The sequence below is a fragment of the Brassica rapa genome, chromosome A03 (genome assembly GCF_000309985.2).
Source record: "Brassica rapa cultivar Chiifu-401-42 chromosome A03, CAAS_Brap_v3.01, whole genome shotgun sequence".
Taxonomy (NCBI): domain Eukaryota; kingdom Viridiplantae; phylum Streptophyta; class Magnoliopsida; order Brassicales; family Brassicaceae; genus Brassica; species Brassica rapa.
Window position 1 is genome coordinate 5,758,397 of NC_024797.2, and position 25,077 is coordinate 5,783,473.

The 25,077-nt window shown below is 38.1% G+C and overlaps 7 protein-coding genes across 13 annotated transcripts; 3 read left to right on the forward strand and 4 right to left on the reverse strand.

Annotated features, from left to right (window-relative positions):
* Window positions 1-1,316: 1,316 nt before the first annotated feature.
* Window positions 1,317-8,744, reverse strand: LOC103857211 (titin homolog). Of its 2 annotated transcripts, XR_004456739.1 has the most exons (10): window positions 8,475-8,744; window positions 5,246-8,178; window positions 4,942-5,130; window positions 3,310-4,621; window positions 2,821-3,224; window positions 2,591-2,722; window positions 2,369-2,502; window positions 2,210-2,301; window positions 1,929-2,130; window positions 1,317-1,856 (listed from the first exon to the last, which is right to left on the reverse strand). XR_004456739.1 is itself a non-coding variant. In XM_009134391.3 (9 exons), exons 1-9 carry the CDS (start codon window positions 8,680-8,682, stop codon window positions 2,099-2,101), a joined length of 5,436 nt encoding a protein of 1,811 aa, XP_009132639.3. In that variant the 5' UTR covers window positions 8,683-8,744; the 3' UTR covers window positions 1,795-2,098. The 2 variants fall into 2 exon arrangements, 1 of the variants encoding a protein (XP_009132639.3); XM_009134391.3 differs by having other exon boundaries at window positions 1,795-2,130.
* A 180-nt stretch (window positions 8,745-8,924) lies between these two features.
* On the forward strand, window positions 8,925-10,762 carry LOC103856966 (nicotinamide/nicotinic acid mononucleotide adenylyltransferase). Its single transcript, XM_009134105.3, has 9 exons — window positions 8,925-9,037; window positions 9,180-9,253; window positions 9,422-9,507; window positions 9,709-9,792; window positions 9,886-9,970; window positions 10,044-10,123; window positions 10,220-10,321; window positions 10,392-10,450; window positions 10,544-10,762. The coding sequence occupies exons 1-9, from the start codon at window positions 8,988-8,990 to the stop codon at window positions 10,638-10,640; spliced, it is 717 nt and encodes a 238-aa protein (XP_009132353.1). The 5' UTR covers window positions 8,925-8,987; the 3' UTR covers window positions 10,641-10,762.
* Window positions 10,710-11,580, reverse strand: LOC103856964. Its single transcript, XM_009134104.3, has 2 exons — window positions 11,276-11,580; window positions 10,710-11,201 (listed from the first exon to the last, which is right to left on the reverse strand). Exons 1-2 carry the CDS (start codon window positions 11,563-11,565, stop codon window positions 10,874-10,876), a joined length of 618 nt encoding a protein of 205 aa, XP_009132352.1. The 5' UTR covers window positions 11,566-11,580; the 3' UTR covers window positions 10,710-10,873.
* A 235-nt stretch (window positions 11,581-11,815) lies between these two features.
* Window positions 11,816-15,332, reverse strand: LOC103856967 (NAD-dependent protein deacetylase SRT1). The gene is made up of 14 exons (XM_009134106.2): window positions 14,977-15,332; window positions 14,568-14,597; window positions 14,366-14,458; window positions 14,156-14,275; window positions 13,983-14,083; window positions 13,787-13,895; window positions 13,595-13,674; window positions 13,398-13,476; window positions 13,223-13,276; window positions 12,980-13,076; window positions 12,808-12,890; window positions 12,649-12,716; window positions 12,473-12,575; window positions 11,816-12,392 (listed from the first exon to the last, which is right to left on the reverse strand). Exons 1-14 carry the CDS (start codon window positions 15,073-15,075, stop codon window positions 12,102-12,104), a joined length of 1,407 nt encoding a protein of 468 aa, XP_009132354.1. The 5' UTR covers window positions 15,076-15,332; the 3' UTR covers window positions 11,816-12,101.
* A 3,878-nt stretch (window positions 15,333-19,210) lies between these two features.
* LOC103857212 (fasciclin-like arabinogalactan protein 1) lies at window positions 19,211-19,816 on the forward strand. Its single transcript, XM_009134392.2, has one exon. It carries the CDS (start codon window positions 19,211-19,213, stop codon window positions 19,814-19,816), a length of 606 nt encoding a protein of 201 aa, XP_009132640.2.
* Window positions 19,817-20,838: 1,022 nt separating this feature from the next.
* Window positions 20,839-21,688, forward strand: LOC103856968 (protein TIC 20-v, chloroplastic). Its single transcript, XM_009134107.3, has one exon. The coding sequence runs from the start codon at window positions 20,976-20,978 to the stop codon at window positions 21,606-21,608; it is 633 nt and encodes a 210-aa protein (XP_009132355.1). The 5' UTR covers window positions 20,839-20,975; the 3' UTR covers window positions 21,609-21,688.
* A 33-nt stretch (window positions 21,689-21,721) lies between these two features.
* On the reverse strand, window positions 21,722-24,876 carry LOC103856969 (inactive beta-amylase 4, chloroplastic). 6 transcript variants are annotated; one of them, XR_004456740.1, is made up of 11 exons: window positions 24,350-24,876; window positions 24,106-24,234; window positions 23,744-23,990; window positions 23,265-23,485; window positions 23,114-23,191; window positions 22,876-23,035; window positions 22,518-22,771; window positions 22,357-22,426; window positions 22,239-22,288; window positions 22,083-22,151; window positions 21,824-21,994 (listed from the first exon to the last, which is right to left on the reverse strand). XR_004456740.1 is itself a non-coding variant. In XM_009134109.3 (10 exons), the coding sequence occupies exons 1-10, from the start codon at window positions 24,649-24,651 to the stop codon at window positions 21,842-21,844; spliced, it is 1,683 nt and encodes a 560-aa protein (XP_009132357.2). In that variant the 5' UTR covers window positions 24,652-24,876; the 3' UTR covers window positions 21,722-21,841. The 6 variants fall into 6 exon arrangements, 5 of the variants coding, with proteins under 5 accessions (XP_009132357.2, XP_009132358.2, XP_033144545.1 ...); XM_009134109.3 differs by lacking the exon at window positions 22,239-22,288 and having other exon boundaries at window positions 21,722-21,994; XM_009134110.3 differs by lacking the exon at window positions 22,239-22,288 and having other exon boundaries at window positions 21,725-21,994; window positions 24,106-24,186.
* Window positions 24,877-25,077: the final 201 nt, after the last annotated feature.

Consider the following 25,077-nt stretch of genomic DNA (forward strand, 5'->3'; position numbering starts at 1 on the left):
ATATAATAATAAGCATTTTTGCTAAAGAACAAAAGAAAAAATCAATTGGCTAACCTTTTTATATTTCGAATATAATCAGTTTTGAAAGATGTCTTAAACGGTTTTTTGTCAAAATCATGACACTAGTTAGGTGATCTTTGTAATTATAATTCATCAAGTTGTCTATTTGTTTAATGAAATATGAATACTTTTCCCTAACAATTCGCAAAACTATAATCTAAACGTCATCAGCCCCCATCACTTATCATCTACCAATGTTACCAAACTACTCCCTCCATTCCCAAAATTTCTGAAAGTAAAATGTTTTAAATTTTTTTATTTATTCCATAAATATAGATTTTAAATATGTTTAAGGTACTTTTTTATACTGTTACGAAACATTAAATAAAAATGTTTGAATTGATTAAATTTCATTGGTGAAAAGTTATTGAAAAGTGTATGATAAAATATAAAAATTAAATTATAAACATTTATTGAATTCTTAATAATCGTGAACACATTAGAAAATTTTACCTTCGGAAACAGAACAGAGGGAGTATATCTTAAATCCACTAGCTGTTTTAGTTCTATTGTACATCTCTAGTTACATAAAGCTTATTATACAGATTTGGCAAATTTCATAATTATTTGTTCAGTAATAGTTGCCACATGCATGTATTTCTTTTTAAATTCCTGATGCGTGCTACCAATTTTTGTAAGCGCAAATTAGTATAAACGGAATAAAAATAGTTAGAAGGCTAACAGACAATCTACACATTGACAATGCATATATAATAATATTTGTGTTACAGGCTCACGAGTGGTACTGCAGGATTCTGTCTGCATCAAGCAAGATCCATCAGACACCATCCCAACACAACAAACCAGTTTGTCTCCATTCTGACAATGTTTACATCAAAAGATTCCTCAAAAACATACAGAGAAGAATGACCTCTTGCATCTTCCACGGCTCTGCATTTCATTACCCATTTTCTCTGTCTAATTAATCTGAATGAGTCCTCCTGACTGATTTACAGGTGAAGTTAGCACATGAATTGCCAACACAGCTCCAGCTATTACTCAGAGTTTGTTCCTCTTCTCGCTCTGTCTCTGTAGAGAGAAAGAACAAACAAACAAAGATCTTTTAACACAAGTGGAGTAAGACAGCAGTTATAACACACCTGGAGTATACCGAAACTCAACTAATACAGATGTTTTTTTGAGTTGTATTTGTCAGAGAAAAGAGCCAGTGAAGACGACGCATCACTGTCTTACTTGTCTTTCTCTGCATAACAGCACAAGTTCAGATGCTTAAGCTTATGGAACTGGTTGGCACTCGCATCAAGAACTGCCAACGAAAACAAGAGCAAACAAAAGTATAACTATGATTGCATACTTAATTGCTAATCAGAGAAGCAAAGAAAGATAGTAAGATGCATACTGTGAATCAGACAAATTTCAAGGAGTCTTTTTAGCTGGCTCCCATCCAGCTCTTCACGGTGATGAACTGCAACTGCACCTACTAAGCAGAAACACACAATTCTCGAGATATGTGTTAACGCTAGCTTAGGGAAAGGATTTCATATGACTAAAGCTTGTTATCCCTTCTTGTGACTTTACAAGGCCTTAAGCTTCTCCATGACCATTGTCAATGTTTTCTGTGAATTTTGAGACGAGCTCAAGGATGTTATGAATCCTCTTTAAATCTACTTCCCATTCTTTATCAACTTGGAACTAGGGTTTATATCTGAAATAGGGTTTATATGAATTCGAAAAACCTAATTGTTCAATATATAAACTCACTGAACCAAAAAATCAAATGAAATTCAAGCGTTAGACTGAATGTGAATGCCAATGGGATGAAATTAATTATTACAATAGGTTAAGCACAAAGAGAGTGTATCCACAGACTTTGAAGCTGAAGCTACTAAGGAACTTGAAACACAGTTTTACTGTCTCCATTTACTAATCCTTACAAAAGCAAATAGGATCATTTGCTACAATAGGTTAAGCACAAAGAGAGAGTGTATTCACAGACTTTGAAGCTGAAGCTACTAAGGAACTTGAAACACAGTTTTACTGTCTCCGAGAATCTGAGTTTGGCTCCGCGTAGTTTATGCTACTGGCTTCGGAACTTTCGCGGCAAAAGAACTGCAAATATCGAAAAGAAACTACGGGTGAAACTATGAAACTTATCTTTATATGTTGAAGTGTAGTCGAGAGATTTTACCTTTGGTTATACTGCGGAAGCGTTTTGCAGGGAAAGCAACATCGGGATCACGATTTTCTTGAGAAATGACGCCGAGAAGTACATTGCTCTTGCTGTATAAACAAAGCTAATGAGAGCTGAACATATTAAAGAATGAGAGAAGCAACTAAGAAACAAAACCTGGCCCAAGAAGGAACGAATTTGTGGTTTGACATGTCGTCATCGTCGTCTTCCTCTTCATCTTCGTCGTCTGAGCATTTGTATGGAGAGATGTCGTAGGACTCTTCAGACATTTTCCCTATGTTGCTTATCACCTATTAGCACAAGTATTGTTATGTATCTGAGATTGGTCTCATCTCTAAAAAACTCCAAGTCTCTATAGGATGAGAAAGAACCTCGTACCTTGAGATCATCCTCTCTCGAGGATCTTGATGCATTGGTATCGTCGCTGGAATTACTCTTTGGTCTTGCTTCACGGATCCTAGCATTACCTTGTTCTTCTTTAAGTTCCTTCAGTGCTTTTATCTTCGCATCCTGAAAATGTCACTTTCTTTTATTCAGCAAAACTCCTACATCACATTATTCAAACAAAGTTTCTAAGATCAAAACAAGAAGAGGGGTCTTAGTCTTACCATAGCCTTTCTTTTCAGTTCCTTTTCAGCTTGTAATTTCTCATCAGCCTCTTTTTGTTGTCTCTGCATTTCTGCAACTCTCTGTCTTTTAGCTTCCTTCAACTTCTTGTCTTCTTCCCTCTGCCTCTTTTTATCCGCCATTTCAAACTCTTTTCTCTTCCGCTCTTCTTCTTTCTTTTTCTTTTCCATCTCCTGCTTCCATGCAATTTCAGCTTCCTTTTTCTTTCGCTCTTCTTCTTTCTTTTTCCTCTCAATCTCTTGCTTTCTCAGGTTTTCTTGTTCCAGCCTTGCCCGTTCAAGCTTCATTGCTTCTTTCTTCATCTTGCGTTCATTTTCTTTCTGTTCAGCCATCCTTTTTGAGGCCTCAGCTGCTTCTAGGGCCTTTACTTTGACATCCCTCTTGCCTAGGGGAAACAGAGATAGGGATAGTTCAGAAAACTAAGTAATTCGAAATATCAAGTGCTTTCTACTAGTCTAAGAGATCTTTACCTGTAATGATTGCTGCAGCTGCTTTTTGCTGCTGCACAAGTGGAACGAACGAAGTGATGTTTGAGACAATGTTGTTGTGCCTAGGTTCTTTATCTGGTAATCGCGGCCCTACAGAAGTCAAACTCGAGTTGCAAGACAACTTAGTCTTACTGAACCTGCTACTAGGGGGTCTAACATTTCTTCCAGCGCCTGCTCCACCTTGATTCTCTTTACCTTTACCTGTGAATCTTCGGCTACCACCCATCTTCCTTTCTGGTTTACTTTTGACACTGTTGTTGCACGTAGCAGAAAAACTAAACGCAGTATTGACAGAATCTAGGCTCTGTCTATCAACAGGGATCTTGACGTTAGAAACAGATGGAAGAAATTTCATAGGGTCTTCTTCATCAACATCAGCAAGAGGCTTCTTTTCAGCAGAGGCATTCCCACTTTTGGAACCATCAGATACTTGACTGACAGCTTCTAATATCTCATCTTCTTTCTCATTCTCTTCAGCTATGCAAGGAAGGTCTGGAATTGAACTTCGTCGATTCGCTGACCTCATCGACTTTGGAGTGTTAGCGCATAGGTTTTCAGGCTCCTCATCCACGTTCTCATTCTCTTCGCTAATGCAAGGTAGGTCTGGTGTCTGAATGCCCTGCTTCTCTGAACTGGCAGACTTTTGCAAACTTCTATACCACAACTTCCCATTTGGAGACGTAAGAAGGTTCCTAGCATCAGCAGATGAGCCAGCACCAGAAAAGGGCAGACAGCTAGTGTACAAATTTCCTGTATAGTCATTGTTAACCCCCAAGTTATCAAAGACAGAGCTACCCTCCAAATTCTGACTGAAAAACATGCCATCAAAAAGTTCAGTTGAAACGGACTGATCCAAATCCAGTTTCTCATTGAACTTGAATATTTTAGCTGGATTTAATGAGGGAGTGATCCTGCAAGCAGACTTGCGAATCTGCTCTATGATGGTTGCACTTTCTGCTGTAGTTTTTGGAAATTCGAAGCTGTCATGTTTTATCTGGTTTTTGGAACCGCTTTGACTTTCATCATCCGTTTGGACTATAAAGCCCTCCAAAACAGGGGGGCTTCCATCGTCTGCGCCTGTCAAACCCAAGGGTGACAAACAAGGAGAACAATCTGAACTACGTACAACGCCACTAGCAAATGGGTGAGAGGTTTCTCCAGCAAATGGCAGAAAGTCCATATTTTCTGTTATAAGTCCCTGATTTGGAGCAGTAAGACTCCTGTCTACACTCTGTTCTGGTCTGAAGGAAAGCGAGGCAGGACTCATCAATCCAGCTTCCTTGAATAAGTAATCCTGTAAATATCCGTTTTGAGTTAATGTTATGCAAACTCTCAGCTTAATATTTCTGTCGTTTAATATTGGCAATGGAGTCATACCAACAAAGACATGCAAATACGAGCACAGAAAAGCTGATAATATTGAATAGGATTTCAGATTTTTGCCGATAATTTTTATGGTTAATAGCTTTATATATTCAGGTGAAGAATAACTGTCTATTTCCTTTAGAGTAGGTAATGACATAGTTCTAAACTGAGCGGCTACACTTATTTTCAAGAGAGAAATGCTACTAATTACAAGACAAACTTAAGAAGAATGAGAAATACAGCACATACCTCTCCAAATCGTAACTCAGCCGACGATGCAGATCCAATCATCTTTTGTAACTCAACTTCATAATGATCTGAAGATGCAGATCCAATTATCTTTTGCAACTCTACATCGTATTGATTGAGGTTGTGACTTGCGGCTTCCTCACTATGATGTACTGTTTCCCTAACAGAATCTGAGTCCAGAATGTCTCCCTGCAATATATAAAAACCCATGATTCAAAAAGCATTTTAGTTACATTTGGAAGCACGAACTAGTTTAAAACTCTCATATAATGAACTATCCTAAGACATAGAAAAGAACATTCACCACTGGGTTTGACGAAGGCTCTCTACTAGTTACTTTGTACAGGGTTCTTCTCCGCTTATTCTGCAGTTGTGAACCCTCCATAAGGGAGCTAGAGCAGAAAAGATTCTGTATAGAGCCCTCTAGACCATGAGATTCACATGTTTCTGTGCATGCTATATTTCTATTAAACTGGGAAACACCTTGGTCCGAGGATATTCCAAGTTGAGGTCTCTTTTTCAATGCATCTATCTGACCAGCGGATGTATTTGACTCTGGAGGTTCATTTTCTCCCACTCTTACGCCACAATGGCTTGTAGGCGATTCCGTTTCTTTCTCTAAGCCATTATGATCTTCAGTGTCGTGCATTTCGTTGTCTGCCGAAAGATTTACCTCAGAATCAGTGAGAGATGGAACATCTGACATCCTTGCAGCAGATGCTGGTGTTAGGACCTTCTCCATTGTAGTTTTTTCTCGACTGTTCATTGGAATGTCATCGAAGCTGCGTTCTCCAGTATCATCAAAACAGTGTGATTCAGGCTTCATAAAGTCAGGGAGATCATGCGTTCTCACTGATGCGTTTCCTGCTCTAACTTTAAGCTGTTCCTCAGTTGATTTACGATCAGAGTCAATAGAAAGATCATTATATTCATTTGCTGATTTCTCTTCAGTTGCTAAGCTTCTTGGCCTACTTACTATCCCATGGCACTGGTTACTCCCTGCTTTGGTCAATGAACCCTGTGACTGCTCTTCCTTGGACACACAACCAGTATCCCATTTTTTAGAATGGTCAGTCATGTCTTCTGGGGTACCACTTTCTTGAAGAATAGATTCAACCACCACTTGCTCAACTACCGTGATGTCAGTTTGGCTTAAACTTCTAGATTTTGAGATACCGCTAACTTCAGTTGATTCCCCAGCCTTATCTTCCTCCATTAATAAAGCTTCACCAGTATCAGTAACGGGCTTCAACAATACACTTTCATCGTCTGATTGCATTACTGAGTGTCTCCACTGCAGTTCAGCTGAAGAGGAATCAACAAATCCCAAAAGCTCGGTCTTGGGTATAGAGTTTTCAATTGCACTCGCAAGTGTCGTCTCATCTGTGGATACGCCAGTTTGGCTGATCCTTCCAGCACTTGAACATATGTTAGTGTCAACACATTTACCCTTTCCTTTTAATTGATTGCCCCTGGTGATATCTTCCACTGCTAAACCTTCAATATCAATAGTCGAGGGAATCATTGACTCCTTTACACATTCACCCTTTTCTTTTGATTGATCATTGCTGGTCATATCTTCATTTACTAATCTTTCAACATCAATAGAAGAGGGAATGGGCGATTCCTTTACTTCTCGGCCTTGCAGTAATGAACCTGAATGTCTTGGTTCCACGTCAACTGAAGAAGACTCAAGAGAGCCTGAATGCTCGGTCTTAGATCTAATTCCTCCAGAATTACCACCTTCAACATCGACTATAGAGGGAACCAGTGACTCTTTTACACCTTCACCCTTTTCTTTTGCTTGATCGTCGCTGGTAATATTTACAACTACCAAGCCTTCAACATCAATAGTCGAGGGAATCAGTGACTCCTTTGCATCTCCACCTTGCAGTGATGAAATCGAATGTATTGGCTCCAGGTCAACTGAAGAAGACTTAACAGAGCCTGAATGCCCAGTCTTGGATTTATTTCTCCGTGCATTGCTGCTGGATCTTGTTTTAATTTCAGACTGAAAGAGTCTCGCTCCAGCATCTGTCAGCCTAGAATCTTCATTAGTGAGAGGTATTACCTGGGGTAATTCTACTCCATCATCTGCCCTGTGAGAGGGATCTGAATTTCTTGACGAGATGCTACCCGAAACAGAGTTGCTAGACTTTTGATGTTCCCTCTTGGATCTATCATGGCTTGAGCTTTTAGATCTTGTACCCCCATCGAGATAAGCTGTTTCATTGCAACTTCTGCTGTGGGGATCATCCAGTTGCTCATCTACTTTAACAGACACTTCAGCAATTGTCTCAATGGTCTGTAGTACATCCATTTCATTCACATGACCAGCCTCGCTTAGAGATTTTGGTACAATAGAAGCAGAAGCATCTCCACTGGTAGCTCTTTGCAAAGGAACCACTTTCTGATGTGGGGTTGAAGACTCTGTAGATAAGCTAAACTTAATACACTGATCCCCTCCTTTACCTTGAGAATTGCGGTCCTCTACTTCATCGGGACAACCTTCATCATTCTCATCATGCTCAAATAAATTTGTTTCCCTAACACTGTCGGACCTTAACGAAGCAATCTCAGGGCCTATATTTCCACCTGGAGAAGGTTTGAGCTCATTTCTATAGTTTGAACGGCTTCTGGAAGCTTTGGCACTACTCCGACGCTCGAAATCTTTTTGACGTGACTTCGATCTCTGAATCTTCTCAAGCGGTACTGGTAGTCCAGGGTCAAAGCAAGTGTCTGGTTCAGTTTCATGTTGACAATATCCGAGAGTTGATAGTTTCCGCTCACAACCAGTAGTTGAGACACTTTCAGGAACCATTTTTCCTTGGCTACGTCCAGGAGATGTAGCACCAAGGCTATTTACAACTCTCTGATTCTGACTGTGTCCACGAGACGGACAGCTTTCATTCTCTCTGCAACCAATTGAGACACCTTCTGGCAATGGTTCCTCCTCATGGACATCTCTAGGAAATGCAGTACCATCACCCTGTTCGTGAGAATGATCTGAAACGCGTCTGACGAAGTTGTGTGAGAGGTGGTGGTGTTGTTGTTCTTCTTCAAACAACTGCTCTTCCAAAGTGTTGTTTACCACAGACGTCAGGTCCTGTCTTCCTACACTGTCAGCTAGAAAACTGACGGGCGGCTGATACGGAAAGAGACGGCCGCTAGGACAAATGAAGGAAGGTCTTGATTGAGGAAAGAGGAGTCCTGAGATGATCTCCTCCTTATTCAACTCTGTACACATAAAAATATCAAAATAAGAACAACGAACGGAAACTCTTCCCTTCAACCGTCACTGAAACACATATATAAACGATGGAAATTGATACTTAGGGACCCTAACAACGTTTATTATCTCACTAAACCCTTTCCTATCACAGTAATTCAACATCAAATTACGCTAATTAGCCTTTCAAACATTCAGTCCTTTTCAATTTTAAGTACCAAAACAACTTCGCAGCACTAACCAGTACTCGAAAACAATGAAATTGACATTGCTGGCGAGAAATTGAGCAGGAAGGAAGTATTACCGGAAGTTTCGGAAGGTATAGACGGAGGCCAGAGCCACGACGGAGGGGAGACTCCGGCGAGTAGGCACTTGGAGGCTAAATGGTCGTCAAAAAGATCTACTTGTTGCTTGACCTTCTCGACGATTCGCCTCTTCCTCTCGAAGATCTGAACGAAAAGATTCTGCCTATTTACTAAATTCGCCGTCGGATTCTCTCTGCCGGAAAACATCGCCGACGACCTAGCCCTCGAGATCGAGTGAGAGAGACTAGTAAGCGCGGATTCGAATTTCAAAATTTTGGGGATAATGATTCCATTTCCCCCTTTAAAAGATTATTATATTTTTTAACCACAACAAAAAAAAAATAAAAAAAAATACTACAGAAACCCTCGCGAAATGCAAACACGGTGCGTTTTAACTCAAATAGAAAAACGTCGTCGTATATGTAAGACGACGCCGTTTTGGATCTATCCTTTATTCATCCTGGTCTTCTACTCGCCGGAGTGATCGTTCGTTACAGGCTAAGATTGTTCTAATGGATGTCTCTCTACCAGTGGATAAACTAACTATCGGATCACAACCTAAGTAAATTTTATTGATTTTTCACCTTCTTTTTTGTCATTTCAATTTTCTCTCAGTTTAAAATTAACTGATCCATTTAGTTACTTTATGTTGATGAGATTGTCACCAAATTCACTGTAAATTTCGATCGTTTTGTCTGTAACAGGGATAAAACTTGTGTAGTGCTTGTGGCAACTGGGAGTTTCAATCCTCCTACGTTCATGCATTTACGCATGTTTGGTGAGAGTTCTTACAAGAACAACAGCTCTAGAGTTCTATGCTTATCAATGTGAAAATTCGAACATTTGTTACGCATTATGAACAGTATATGACTGGTGGTTTCACTGGGACACTGTTTATTAGTTTAAAGTACGTTAAATTATTATGCCTTGTTCTGTACTTGTTTAGAGCTGGCGAGAGATGCATTACACTCTGAGGGATTTCATGTTCTTGGAGGCTATGTGTCTCCTGTAAATGATGCATACAAAAAGGAGGTATGATTTTTGCAAACTTGAGAATCTTAGCTTCTTTCAATTATGACTCTTGTTTTTTTTTTCTAAAGTAATGCTACTTGACAAGTGACGATTGATGGAGCGTGGAGCTAAGAACTTCTTCTTTTTTTTTAGCTACCAAGGTTCTTCTGTTTACTGTTTAATCTTCTTTGGAAAATAATAAAATCATCAGGTTCTGTGTAGGGACTTTTATCTGCAGAGCATCGTTTAGAGATGTGTAATCTGGCTTGCAAAAGCTCCGACATCATAATGGTTGATCCGTGGGAGGTACTCTATCTTTCCCTCTCTCGCCCTCAAAAGCTTTTGATAAGTCCTTTTAGAGAAACAAAGCGTTGTGTCCTTACAAAGCTGTTTATACAGGCATCCCAAGACAGCTACCAACGGACTTTAGTGGTTTTATCAAGGGTCAAGACTTTCCTTACAAACAATAGCCTCGTACCAAAGGGTAAGATAAACCGCAAAATATCATCCTATATGGTCTTAAGCTAAAATCTATAGTGTGTGGTTTCTAATGCTAGAATCTCTCAAAGTCATGCTACTATGTGGCTCCGATCTATTGGAATCTTTCTGCTCTCCCGGTGTTTGGATCCCTGAACAGGTAGGTAAACGAAGGCAGTATTACCAAAGCAGCATGTTTTATCGATTCTACTCTACTCGCATATATGCTTCATTATCAACATTGTGTGTTTTGAAGGTAAGGAGTATTTGTAAAGACTATGGGATTGTGTGCATCCGTAGAGAAGGACAAGATGTTGAAAACATGATCTTTGGTGACAGAGTCTTATACGAAACCCGTGTAAGTATTACTAAGTTTCTTGGTTCGCTGTATCAATCAGTCAAATGATGTAATACGGTTTCTTTTGCAGGATAACATCAGAATCGTCAACAATTTTGTTCCTAATCAGATTAGCTCAAGTAGATTAAGGTAGTCTGATGTTTATTTATACTCCTCAAGAACATTCCATTTCACCCAAAATAAAAAAGTTGCTTCTCTTGCTCATATCTCATCTTCTTACAGACAATGCATTTCGCGAGGGTTGTCGGTTAAGTACTTGACTGAAGATGGAGTGATGGATTACATCAGACAACACCAACTTTACACTGAGCTCACATGACAAAAGCTGAGAGGATTATTTACTTCACCAGATCAGTATTATTACTACACAAGCCATTCAAATAATGTGTTAAACAGATGTAATCATATTAAATTTTTCTCATTAGATTCATTTGAGTTCAAGATTTAACAAGAACGAATACGTATCCACCAAGGCAACACCACAATAACACACACCGAGCAACAAGTACAACAAAGTGTACTACTACTAATCTTTTGATCTGATTCTCGAGGTTAGTCGCAAGCCACGTTAGCGGCTTTGAACTTTTGCGCTTGCCGGCGAGCAGCCGGCTCAGAGATCATGGCCTGGATGAGCATCGTCTTCACCTCCCAAGGCGCATACGAAAAGCTTCTTCTGGCGTAAGAGTTGAGCAGAGCAGCGATCCCCTGCTTCAGCAACGCACCGTACGCATTCCCTTCTTCATCGTTCCTAGCCGTAGATTCCACCAGCGTCAGATCAGATCTCCAACGCTCTTTCGCCACCATCACCCCGAACATTTTCTCCACCGTTGATCTCTCCGGCACCATCCTCGGCCATGCCTCCCTCCTGCTGCTCCAATACCTGCAAACACGAACCACAAAGAGTCAGAATGAGTTGTATCTTTCTCGGAGGGAAGAGAGATTTTGATTAGTTACTGCGGAGTGCATCTTCCTCTGTGTCTGGTGTAGAAGAAGCCAGCCCTCGCCGCCGATGAATCTCCGGCGAAGAAGCAGAGTAAGCAGAAGGAGACTAGAACGAGTCGACTAAGCGAGCAATGTGAGTCCATTGATAGACGAAAGAAAACAGCATTGATCACCCAACTCCTTTGTGTCTTCGACTTCTTTATTACCACAGAATCTGAGCTTGCTTGAGAGATTGGGTCTGGTTTTGTCTGTTGCTGCCTCGGGAAAAGAGACTGGCTTTGAACATTGACTATTTTACCCATGAAATTCAAATTAAAGGAGAATACCACTCAGCCAATACAGGGGAGATACACGTCAGTTTCTAAAAAATGCACATGCATGAGATATCTAAAAATACATTTAGTTGATGCCTCGGTCATGTGCATGTCGTCAGTCATCACGTGACTTACTCCCGCTAGATACTGTCGATGACACTCTCCTCTTCATTATGATCTTTAAAGAAGTAACTGTGTTTTGTTTCTCTGCGTGTATCTATAACTTTTCACACAAAAAAACTGACAATTTCTAGATTATATTGTAACTTCTGTAATAATTTTACATCCGATCAAATCGAAAGCAAACCGAATACATGTCAAAGTTACAATAGCTACTTAAAACAAAGTTTAGCCTAAACCCCTGGCTAATTCCGGTTTAAGAGAACCGAGTGTGGGTAAAAGCACACAAAATTCACTCAGCCCTTATAAACGCCGATAACTTTCCATATTCCCAATTTTTTGGTTAGACTTAAGAGGTCATTTACTTGTTTATACACAAAGAAAGATCTTTCTTCTTCTTCTTCCTATGCCCTTGGCTTTCGTTTCCCGGTTCTAGAACGTTTACGAGACGTTGTTCCAGAACCTTCCATCTTCCATTTGAGGTCTCCATTAGCAAGCACAGATTGTTGACAATGGAACGTCCTGAGATTGGTCACAGTTGCATACACAATGGTTTCACTTCTCGGCTCAGAAACAAATCTTCTCTCGACCACACCGCTTTGCCCGCAGCTGGACTCTTCAACTGCTTTCTCTCTCAGGCTTTGCAGCACAGCCTCCTTGTCAATAGTCTCCTCCTCATGCTCTTCCGTTGAAACCTACATAAGTTATTCGAAAAATGCTGATAAACTCAAAATATAACAAAGAGCTTTATCGAATAGTATGTGTCTTAACTAACCTCATATTTGAAGGGAATGGTAATTTTGGTGGAGAGACAGTCACAACCCTCACTGTAGTTGATTTTCAAGAATATGTCAAATGTCTCGGTTTCCGTTGTTCTCCTGTATGAGAGAAGATAATGTTATAATGAGACATAAGACAAGAAAATGGGCTCAGAAGAAAGGTGTTTGTTACCTTTTTATGATAAACGGCTGCTCATCGAGAACTGCATCTTTGAAGTTATGGTTGTCTGAGAAGGAGACCTGGTTCACAAATGAAACGAATCAGAAACGCTCACACAGTACCATTTTGGTTTTGGTTTAGGAGATAATAGTTAGTTTTCTATATGTTTACCTCAACTGATTCAATGAATGGTAGCTGAGAAGTTAATCCATGAACACTTGCAACACGAAGTGTCCAGTTAATGTACCTCTCATCTGTAAACAGAAATGAAAACATGTGAGTGAAGACTAGACAAGCGAGTTAGAGTAAAGATTCAGGATCAAATATTTGGTAGCTATTAGACCTCTGCTCAAGGATTGGTTTAGTATTATCTGGAAAAGATCTATTCTGACATATGGGGGAATCTGCATGTTGAGAGTTTCCATGACCCCTGCAACCACCTGCACATCAAAAGAATAATGAAGGGAAAAAAGATCAATAAAACAAACTTTGAGCACAGTTTTGAGGGTAATCTACTATACTTCACTTAGGTTTTGCCAGCAATTTTAGAAAATATCTATACATATTTAAAGAGGTGAAAGCTTACCTTATCAACAAAACCGTGAATCACTACGTCTGCTTTCTTGTCCTTTGGGGTTTTCTGTAACGACGCATACAATTAGTCTACAGTTTCCGATCAAACAACACTACACAGCCCATAAAAACACATTCCACAGAAACTATGAAGGCTTTGTAGTGAACACTGTCCAGAGATAGTTTACCTGAAGATTAACAATGACGATCTTGCCTCCACCCCTGAGACACTTGAGAGGCAAGTTGCAAGCAGGGGTTATCTGCAAACTGCAAAAAGGAGTAAGGCTTATAAAACAAGCAAACCACAGGATAATCAAGATATTAGGGTGTTTAGTTACTTGGCTAAATGATCTAAACATGAGAGTTCTTATGAGTCATTAATTACCTGGTACCCAAACATAGTACAAGATCAGCCATTTTGCAATGTTTCTCTGCAGGATCAATCTCTTTTGGAGGCAAAGCATCCTGCCATAGAAAGAAAGAAGCAAGATTGATATTTAGCTATTTAAAAGTCTTAACCTACAAGGTTGAGAATGAGGACAAAGCGTTTGTATTTAGAAAGGCAACGAAAACTCACCTCCCAATCTAAGACCGTATCTTTGAGTTTAGCACCACACTTTGCATTAGAGCACTTTCTCGAGGTCTCTTTTAATCCAATAGTTTCCACCTCAAAATCACGCAGGTACCTTCAGAAAAGTTCAGAAAGGCTGTTACCATTGATGGTCTAATGACTGTCTAAGAGAGAGGCAACAGCATATGTATGTTGGTCTTACTCAGCTCCACATGATGGGCACATCTCCATAAAAGAGTCTCCATGCAGTTCAGAGAGCTTCTCTCTTGGTATCCCAGATCGAAGATGCAAGCCGTCCACATTCTAATAATTTAATAAACACAAGATCCTTTCAGTGATCAGTCATTAAGTAAAGGCGAAAGAAGAAGGATTTACCTGACTGATGACAAACTTTAAAATGCCAGCTCTTTCTAATTCAACCAAAGCCATATGAGTCATGCTCGGCATTGCACGATGAAACGGCAGAGATGCTTTCGGTAAATCTTTGCCCTCGCGCTGAGACCAAATAAACCATGAATCACAAAGTGTAAGTTACTAGAGATGATGATGCTTCTGAGCAATGATGGTGAATAAAAAATAACAGACCTGCAATGTCCAAATGCCTTTGGGGCCTCTGAAATCAGGAATACCACAAGAAGTTGAGATGCCTGCACCTGTAAACACCACTAGATGCTTACTCTGCAAACATTAAACCACCTTCTTGAATATACTAACAGGAAACCGAAAAGAGAAACATGCAAACAAAAGCAACCAATAGTAATACGAAAGAGAGTCCACAGATCCAAACCTTTTGAATCATCTTAGCAAGTTCTTCAATCTGCAAACAAAATCAGACAGTAAATAACCAAATTTAAAGCTAAGATCTAGCAACCATATCTATATCACACCCCAAACTATTAATGCAAATTCTCCATACAAATCTTGTTTTAAAAAAAACATATCTCACACATAATCAATAAACACAAACCAGCCACATTATAGCCTAGATCGTCTCGAGACGCTTGTTATAACTTATAACCCAATTTCAATTCTTCAATTAAATTAATGCAAGTCCACAAAAACAACAAGTGCTCTAAAACCTAAAATACTAGGACAGAACACACGAAGGATCAAACTTTTACAGAAACCAAAACAATCTAGGGTTGATATAACGATCAATCAACGTATTAAACCCTGGAAAACCCAGGAGGAGAGACCTTGCATTGCAGAACATGAGATGAGTCGAAGAATTCAGCCATGCCCACTTGACCAACATCTTCGATGAAAGATAGTTTCTCTGCGTAGCCTAAAGACATTTGAGATTTTTCTTACAAAAAAGATCTTCTCTTTTTCTCTCGTCGACAAGAACACCTTCGCTCCCCTGTCTGCCTCTCCTATGTAATTAAAAAAGCAGAGGGGATCTCTTTAAAGACTTGGACTGTGTGTTTAAGGAGAATAAATATTTCATTATAAAGAAACAAATTATTAATATGGAATATTTTTTATAGGTCAATTGACTCAATTCTCAAAATACCTTATTTTATTTTATTTCTTTCTTAATATATTCGTTTTCCTGATAATATTCCAAAAATATCACAGCCTTAATGTATAAGAAATGCTACTAAAGGTTTAGTAAAATTACTAATAAATTATCAATTTTTACTAATTTTTCTTTCTTGCTGTTTTTCAGATAATAAACTTTTATAAACTAAACTTAAAGTTAGCAATGTTAAAAAAGTGTTACAGTTAGAAAATATAAACTTGTTTTATGATACTTTTATAATGAATATGTTACAGTGTACTAAAAATCAATAGCAAATGGAATTTAACTGTAAAGATGTTTCTAATACGATTTTTAAAAAGAAATCTAAATATATAAAAAATTGGTCAAGACGTCCGTCTAAACAATAATCTTATATAAGGTGATTACTTACCGTTTAGCGGTTTTTAACATTTATATTTTATCATTTGCTCACAGTTATTGCTAGTGGCTGAACACAATATTTGACCTGAATATACATAATACATTAATTTATTACAGACTAGCTAATTAGTTGGATAATATCTCAATGAAATGTTTTATTCTTCATTTCACCAAACTTTTATTTGTTTCTATAATCAGTTTTCTTATTATATTCGTTTTCTTGATAAGTTTACCATATAATGGATTGATATATGTTGACTCTCGGGTGAATGTTGATACAGACTTTGTTTGAAATTTGGTAAATCCGGTTCAAAACTTACCGGTTAAACCAGCTTCATTTCAGTTTATATATATATATATATATATATATATATATTTGCAGGTCGCCTTGGTTTGAAATTTGGTATAAAACTTACAAGATATATGCAATGTATTAGTTATCACTTATCACTAATTTATAAGACCTCATTTATCACTAATTGTTAAAAATGATAAATGAAAGGCCAGTTGAAAAAAAATTGTTAAAAATGTCAAACTAGGTTGACGATAGATTGATCCACTTTAACCCATTTGTTTCGATGGCCATTTTTCAACACGTTCAGTAAATGCGATGATGGGAAGGAGTTTTCTTTTTGCCATCTGATGCATGTGATGATGTGAATCTGTGAACATATAGACCATGTGATGATGTGAATCTGTGAACATATAGACTTTCTTCTTTTTAAATACAGTTATCATTTGTTATTTAAAATATAAAATACGAGATTTCAACAATCAAAAAAATAAAAAAATTAGTAAACAAATTGTACAAATGGAAAATAATTAGATTTACACAAATACACAATAATCAATATCAAAACTTTAATATTTTACCATATTGGAATACTCTGATTAGGCTCACACATTTTCGCCGCTTATTCGTTTGGCTGACTGTGATCTTCGCTGGTCTTCCGGTTTGTTTAAGCCTCGGCTTTTTATCTTTGTTCTCTTAAGGGTTGTAAGAAGGTCTAGTTGTAGAAATTTGCATTAGTTTAAAATTATGTTTCAGTGTCTTCTTGTTGCCCATGTTTAGGCTTTAGTTTCCCTGTTATGGGATAAGTTTCCGGGGAGTTCACCGTGTTCTGCCGGCTGAAGTTGTATTCCATCGAATGTTTAATATAATCTATTGACGGAAAAAAAAAAAAAATTAACCAGAATTTTGTAGACCGAATAACTTCCGAAGCTGATATTGCTTTTAAGCCACGGCCCCATCTCATATGTGGCGAACAATAAATAACAGGAGACATGGCGAAGCAGCAACAACACAAACTCAACTCGTTAAGAGGGTTGAGAGAACTTCGGAAGTTGACTAACGTCAATCATAATCAAAGGATTAAGTTAAGAAGACTTTCTAAAACTCAAAACCAATGCAATCAGTTATATAAAACTCATTCAGATATCTATATTTTCTATTGATCACAAATTTTACGTTCTTTAAAAAATGTATCTATTAATTATGAGATGACATGTGTGTTTAGTTAAGGCCGTGTACGAACTATGAACGAGTGACTCTTAAGAGATCAAGCTCATTTTGATTAGAAACTGTCTTTGAACCTAGGTCTTCTTTAGTGACTAACTGAAAGTCCATAGTTCGTCTTTCCCATAAAAAAGATTCAAACTTTCCACACTCATCTTGAAATTCACGATACCCATGACACATCTTTTTCTTTTGGTGAATTTGGTACAAGCGTGCAGTCAGGTATAAATTACACAGTAATAAAAAGCCGTTTTAACTTGTCAATTAGTCATAACATGACAACATTTTGTCAACATCCATTAAAAAGATGCAAACGTACGTTTTCTTCAGAAATTCTCCAACACTTTACGACAAGTGTTATGCCATGCGGCAGATAATACGAATTATACTGGAAAAGATTCAGCTAATTCTAGTTCTCACAAAAAAGATTTAGCTAATTTTGTTACAAGTCTCAACTCTCGGTCATATATATTGATATCATCTTGCAGACCCAAAGACCAAACTCATCATGTTGTCATTCAAGCTTCTTTCTCTGTACCTCTTATAACCTTATCACTTCTAAGCTTTGTCAATCTAAACTCAGCAGGCTACTCTCCATACATTAATCCTCCTCCACCGCCTTCAACATCTTCACCCTCCACCGTCACGTTCTCACTGCCCTTCTGTTCTCCAGCGAAACTGGAGCAGCGGTGGGCCGGTGGCTTAGCTATTCTTCTTCTTCCGTGCCGGTTTTTGTTTTGATACTTAATTTTGTTATCTTGTATTATTTATTTTTATCTCTTTTTTTCGTTGCCGCGACATTTTTGATAAGAAAAAAAATTAGATATATGATACTTAGTTTTATTCGTTTTATATATATTTTTTAGTGTTTTATATTGCATGTGTTACTCCAAACCATTTATATAAACTCAATAACGCAAATGAATGACATATTATTTCATATATTTTCCCGAAGGTTTGATTTCTATTGCATGTGTTACTCCAATAATCTATTTAAAATCAATAACTCAAATTGTTTCATATATTTTTTGGTGAAGGTTTTTTTATTGCATGTGTTACTCCATGCTATTTAAAATCAATAACTCAAATGAATAATAAATTATTTCATGTGTTACACCATAATATTTAAAATCAATAACTCAAATGAATAATAGTGAGCGTTCGTTTTTTATTGTTTGTGTTCTAGAAAGCTTTTCAATAATTTAATATATATCTTATTAAAATAGAAACAATATATCTATATGGAATTAATATTTATTTGACGTGTTACCTTCAAAATATGCTGTTGAATTATTTTTGAACCTTTAGAGTTTCATTAAACATAATAATCTCAAATCTATTTACTTATAATAATTCTAATGTTTAATATTAATAGAATATATTTTTCTATTATAACAAAGTCTTAAATTTAATTTAATTTAAAATAATTAATGAAATTCGAGATTATTATTAAATATATTAAAATGAATACGATATTCTATTTTTTAGAAAAAATACTATCAAAAGATATAATTACATCATCGTATATTCGTATGCATAACAAAATGTCATTTTTCATTCAAAAATCATTTTGTTAAGTTCAAATAAATAATATTGTAATACGCTATGAAAATCCAACAAAATGAACATATTTTATTTTGTACACTTCAATAATTTTAGTTTAAATAAAGCTAAAAATGGTTATTGCCAAAACAACTTAAGTCCAAACTGATCTACATATATACACCAAAAAATAAAATATCATTAAAAAATTGTAAAGAATAGGGAAAGCATGGTCACAATTCATAAACTTGCAATCCCATACGCTTAAATTTGTTATAAATATTAAAAAATAATATCACAAATTCCCAATAAAAATATTAAATAGATACTCAATGGCACAATAGTTATTTGAATCACACATTCCAAGTCCCATATAAATACACTATCTTCGTTTACCCTTTAGTTCTAAACTCAGAGCTCACTATCTGAAAAAAATCTCCCAGTTTCCACTCATCACATTCTCTCAACAATGGCCAAGGAGATGAGACAAGTAATCACCTCCTACATTCTCCCTATCCTCCTCCTCCTCCTCGCAGTCGAAACTCACGCACACAACGTCACGCTCCTCTTAGCAAACCACCCTTCTTTATCCTCCTTCAACCATTACCTAGCCCAAACTCACCTCGCCGACGAAATCAACCAGAGAAACACCATAACCGTCTGCGCCGTAGACGACGGCGCCATGTACGACTTAACCTCAAAAGGCTACACAATCTCCACTCTCAAAAACATCCTCTCCCTCCACGTCCTCCTCGATTACTTCGACGCCAGAAAACTCCACCAGCTCCCCGACGGCTCAGCTCTCGCCGCAACTCTCTTCCAAGCCACCGGAGCTGCTCCGGAAAACACCGGGTTCGTCAAGATAACGAATAAGAGAGGCGGCAATATCAGGTTCGGTCTCAACGGCGCCGGAGATGTATCTTCCTCTTTCATCAAGTCCATCGAACAAGTTCCGTACGATATCTCTATTATCCAGATCAGTGGAATCTTACTGTCGGATACTGTGTCAGCTCCCACTCCAGTTCCGGCGGAGATGAATCTGGCTGAAATAATGTCGGCTCGTGGTCGTGGATGAAGCTTGCTTGCGCGGTTAGGATGGTGAAAAACTGGTTTTGTGATTTGCTTGCTCTGCTTGTTTGCTTTCTTTTGGCTTCTATAGTTCACTTCTTGTTTTTTTTTCCTTAAAAAGTTGATGTTGTAAAGTGTGCTTAATGCATTTTGTTATAAAAGTAAAACATAAGCTAAGCTATTAAAACTGCGAGTTGTTAAAACTTTACAATATCAACTTTACAAATATAGACAGAGTATTTGTTTTCGTACATTCTTTGTTTGTGGCTTCAAGGGGAAGTAAATGGTGTTTATTTAATTTCCCCTATTATTAAGGTTTTCTTATTTAATGTTTGGCCGTCAAATTAATTAGGACAAATCTCCAAAATAGCACATTTCTAAGTTTATATCACAAAAATAGTACTCAAAAACTAAAATGACCAAAATAGCATTTTATCTTTTGAAAAATTTAATTTTTTTTATTTTTCAAAATTTGAAATCTTATCTCCAAAACCTCACTTCTCAACTCTAAACCCTAAAACCTAAACTCTAAACCCTAAACCCTAAATTCTGAATCCTAAACTCCACCCCTTGAGTGCTATTTTTGTGACTTTTGGCCTTAAGTGCTAGTTTGGGAACAAAAACTTGATTTAGTGCTATTTTGGTCTTTTTCTCAATTAATTAGTCCGTAGTAATTTTTTTAAATTCTCCTTGGTGTTCTTGTTTAGTTGATATGATCTAATGAATGGTGTTGAAATTGAGCACTAGTTTATATATAGTTATACTTCAGTATTTGCCGCAGTTGTCCAACTTCTATTTAATGGCATAGTTAGAAGAGTAGGAATACAAAGCAGAGCAAGCTCTGGCGGTTGGACTTCAAGTTGCTGAGCAAGAAGCTGTCTCTCATGATGACATTTTCCTTGGGCGGTTCGGGAAACGCAGACGCAAACGAAAAGATGCTCTTAAATGAATTTAGACAGAAAATGTTACTTCATTCCGAAAAGAACTACGTGCCGCTTTGAAAGGTGTTTAACACGTCGTGTAGTTTAGTTCCATACTTAAAGGGACTGCAGACAACAACACACTGTTTTTAGTAAAAGTTCACAAACAGCGTGGAGTGTAGTTTATTATCCTTTTGTGTGAGCAAAGCTCTCTTCCGTTCAGTGTGAAGTGAAAAAACAGAGCAAATGGCAATATCTCATCTTCTTTCTCCATTACCATCTCTAACCGGACAGCTAACCCTAACCGGTCGTTCTTCTTCGTCTCTCCCTCTAAACTCTAATCCCCACTTCCCAAAACCAAGTCCTTCAAGGGAAAGAGCTGCCACACTCGTCCTCCGATCCAAGGGAGACGACTCCGTGGACGCATCCGATCGTCTCATCTCAGCCGTCTGTTACTTCTACCCGTTCTTCGATGGCATCCAGTACGGTAAATTCATCATCACGCAATACCAACCTTTCCAGATTCTCATCCAGCCTCTGTTTCCGGCCATCAAGGCCTTCAAGAGCTTCCCTTTCAATGGCTTCCTCATCTTCATCACTCTCTACTTCGTCGTCGTCAGGAACCAGAACTTCAGCAGGTACGTTAGGTTCAACACGATGCAGGCCATTGTCCTCGACGTGCTGTTGATCTTCCCGGATTTGCTTGAGAGGAGCTTTAATCCCACAGATGGGTTTGGTTTGGATGTGGTGATGAGTTTGGATAGCACTGTGTTCCTCTTCTTGCTTGTCTCTTTGATCTATGGTTTCTCTGCTTGCTTGTTTGGTCTGGTCCCTAGGTTGCCCATTGTTGCTGATGCTGCTGATAGGCAAGTCCTTTGAACCAATAACTTGTATGTATTGGATCTGATCAATTGAAACACAATGTAACTTTTTGATCAATGAAATGTTTCTTTGCAAGACCTTGTCTCTTCCATGGAACTAGAACGACGATATCATATAACAATTTTGATTTGATTTATTTATCCTCATCACATATCTGAAAAAGCAATATGGTGAGGAAAGATTAATTCTGTAACAAAAGAAAAATACACAAGCCAATGGCTACTGTTGTTTTACACATCTGCACTCATCTGCCTAACGAAAGGGACAAAGTTGTTCCAGTTCTCGACCCTAAAGATCTTCTCATTCATTCTGAAAAATGTAAACGATCTTACGGTTTCCCCATTCGGCTGCACACAGTTCTCTCGTATTTGCCTTAGTCCCATCTGTTACACAATTCATCATATATAACGGTTAGTAACCACCACTTTTTGACCTCATCGTCTAGGATTATAGATTGTACAAATCTCTCACCACATCATATCTTTCGCTTGTGTTTCTACCAGTCACTTGTATTGTCCTCTTCTTTGAAACATCGTGTATCTAGCAGAAAAAGAGACAATGTTGGTTTGTTCATGTTCTCAAGGCATGCTTGATTGTAGCAACGCAGCAAGAAAAGAGAGACTAGACCATTTTCATGAGTGTCAATGACAGTAAGCAGTGTGCTGACACCTACCGGTCTAAATACAAGAAACTCTTCATATGAGCAGAATTGAATTCTAGATGAAACATTAGGAAAGGAAAGTACCTGTCTAAGCAATCCTTCAGGGCTGCAAAGATACTTCTCAGGCGTTTCACTGTCTGCCATATCCAAGCACCTGGAAAAAATATGAGAGACGCATCTCCTTAATAACACTAAACTCATGCAGCTTCTATGAATTAAAGAGAACTTCAGAAGAAGGCTCTTACGGGATATGCAGAGCAGCACCATGGCGGGACAAGACAGAAGCGAGAGGATCATAACCATCCCTGAGTGCGGTATTGTAATAACCAGCAGTTAGTTCAGCAGGGTGTGAAGATGTCTTATACCACCAATATATTCCACCAATTTTTGCAACCAACATTACAGAGCTTTTCTCCTCTTCCTGACGTCTCCGCAAAACATCGGCAGCCTTTGCAAGAATAGCATCGGCATGACAAATCAACTTCCCACTGTACCATTCCTACAACGTAAAGCAGTTCACTATGTCATTTATAATCTAACCTACTAGTCCCTTGTGATGAACACTACTCAGGATCATAATATTGCGGATACGCGAGAACATACTAGAAAGAAACGACCATAGTCAGAGAGAAAACTGTCATGGCCCTCCTCAAAGAAAGGAACCCCAGATGGAAAGCTATTATAGCAGCCTGCATTTGGAAGGTCTCTGCTTCCCCATTGAGGTTTGCCTTCTTGAGAAGCCACAGCCATTAAGTCTTCCATCCTAAACCAAGCATTATAGCTCACAATCTGTAAATATGATTCGCAGGAACGTAAAGACTTTGAATCAACAATTACTCACATGTATTTGTCATGGCATTGAAATTCACCGATACCAGGGAATGTCCATCTCCCATCTCCCAAAGGATGTGCCGGATATCTGAAAGAGATAAGGAACTTCAGTTGTAGCGATTATGGCTTTGTGATCGGTGATCTACAGAAAGCACAAGTACCTAAGCTCCCCCGAAGGACCAAGACCGATGCTTATTTCTTCAATCAAGTTTCCGAAATATGGTTCAAAGTTTTTAGAAAAGCTGAGCATAAAATCTTCATAGCATTGGACGGCAGTGCGACCACCAAACAAAGGAAGCTGATCGACTCCAAGTGTCAAATAGTCATTATTGGAGAATCCGTTCTTGTCTCGATAGTATATATCCTTGTTGACCTCCCCAATCTGGAAACAATCGTATAAGAAAAAGCAGCTGAGCGAAACTAATTACTGGAGCAACATGTAGACGTACAATCTCCTACCAAAGACAATATAATCAAGCAAGCATCCAAGATTATGTAACATAAGATCTTCCAGCGAAAAAAAGCTATCAGATTTCTCTACCTTTTAACAAAATAATCACAGGAAGAAGCACTATTCACATTACCAAAACCTTTGCCATGTCTACAACATACAAATAGCTAAATACCTAGCAATACAAACCTCTCGGATCCAGAGTGGAAGACTGACGCCTCCTTTCCCACGAAACAAGTGCATGTTTGAATGAAAACAAAGAGCAACGTGCAACTTCAACCCTGCCTCAGAAATCAGCCTGAATAGCTCATCATAGAGCGACCATTTAAACTCAAGAGGACAGAAACGCTCCACAATCCCCCACCAAACCTCAACCGCGACTCCATGAACACCAGCTAACTTGAGTGCCTTAAGAGAAACAGTCAAAGCCTTGAGCCTGGAAACAAGAACAGATATAAACTTCATCATCATCTGCCATACTTGTATCATACTTTTATAGTCTACATATATCAATCGGTTGTGCATTGGAAACATTTTTGAGAAAGATTAACCTTTTAATGATCGGGCAGCCAGAAGAATCGATTCCAAATGTATCAATAGGCATCATCACGTAAACAGGGACTTTCCTGTGCCTTGATGAAACCAACACAAATGATCTTGAGTTCTCCCGAGCATCCATACTTCAATCAAGAAACCGATTAGTCAAATTCACCTATCTCCAACCTAAATTCAATCTTCTGGGAAACGAATTGTCCCCAAATTGATTCTTACTAACAGCGAGAGAGAAAGTAATACCTGAAGATTGGGCTGTTCCCGGCGACGGAGCTCCATTTCGTGATTAAACGACCGCGTTTGAAAGAAGGAACGATAGAGACGTTTCGGAAGAAGTTTCGATTCCGCCTCGTTCTCTGCTGCTCGAGGAAGCATGATTTCAGAGAGAATCCTCCGGGATGGAAGAAGTTGCCGCCGGAAACGCCGCGGCAGCCACATCCGATTCCTCCAATCTCCGCCATTTTTGCGCCACTCTCTCCTTCGTCGGAGATATTTTTCTGATGCGGAGGAAAAGAGACGGAGATGGAGTTCCTGAAACGCAACATTTTATTTATTTTACCTTTTCTTTTTAACCACGCTAATTTTAATTTTATTTTTTCTAATTGAACTTTAGAAAATAATTTACCTTTGGCCCTCTTATTTTTCTTTACTAGTTTCTTTCACATATATGTTTCAAAGCTTCTATAATTGACCCCTTTAGTATTTTACCTCGCTTAGTTTGTTGACTGTATGAAATAAATTAGTGAAACTACCATAAGTGAATAACATTTTACTTTTTACAAATTTTCGTTTAATTGATGATTGAAATAACAGAATTTGATTTTAAACTCAAGAAAATGAATGTTTTCTATCCAATATGTAACATAAAATGAAACTAAATGGTGTGAAGCCTATTATGCATTTTATACAATAATAAATAAATTCGAGGACTTGAGTAGCATTTACTATAACTACCTTTTAACAGAATTAGA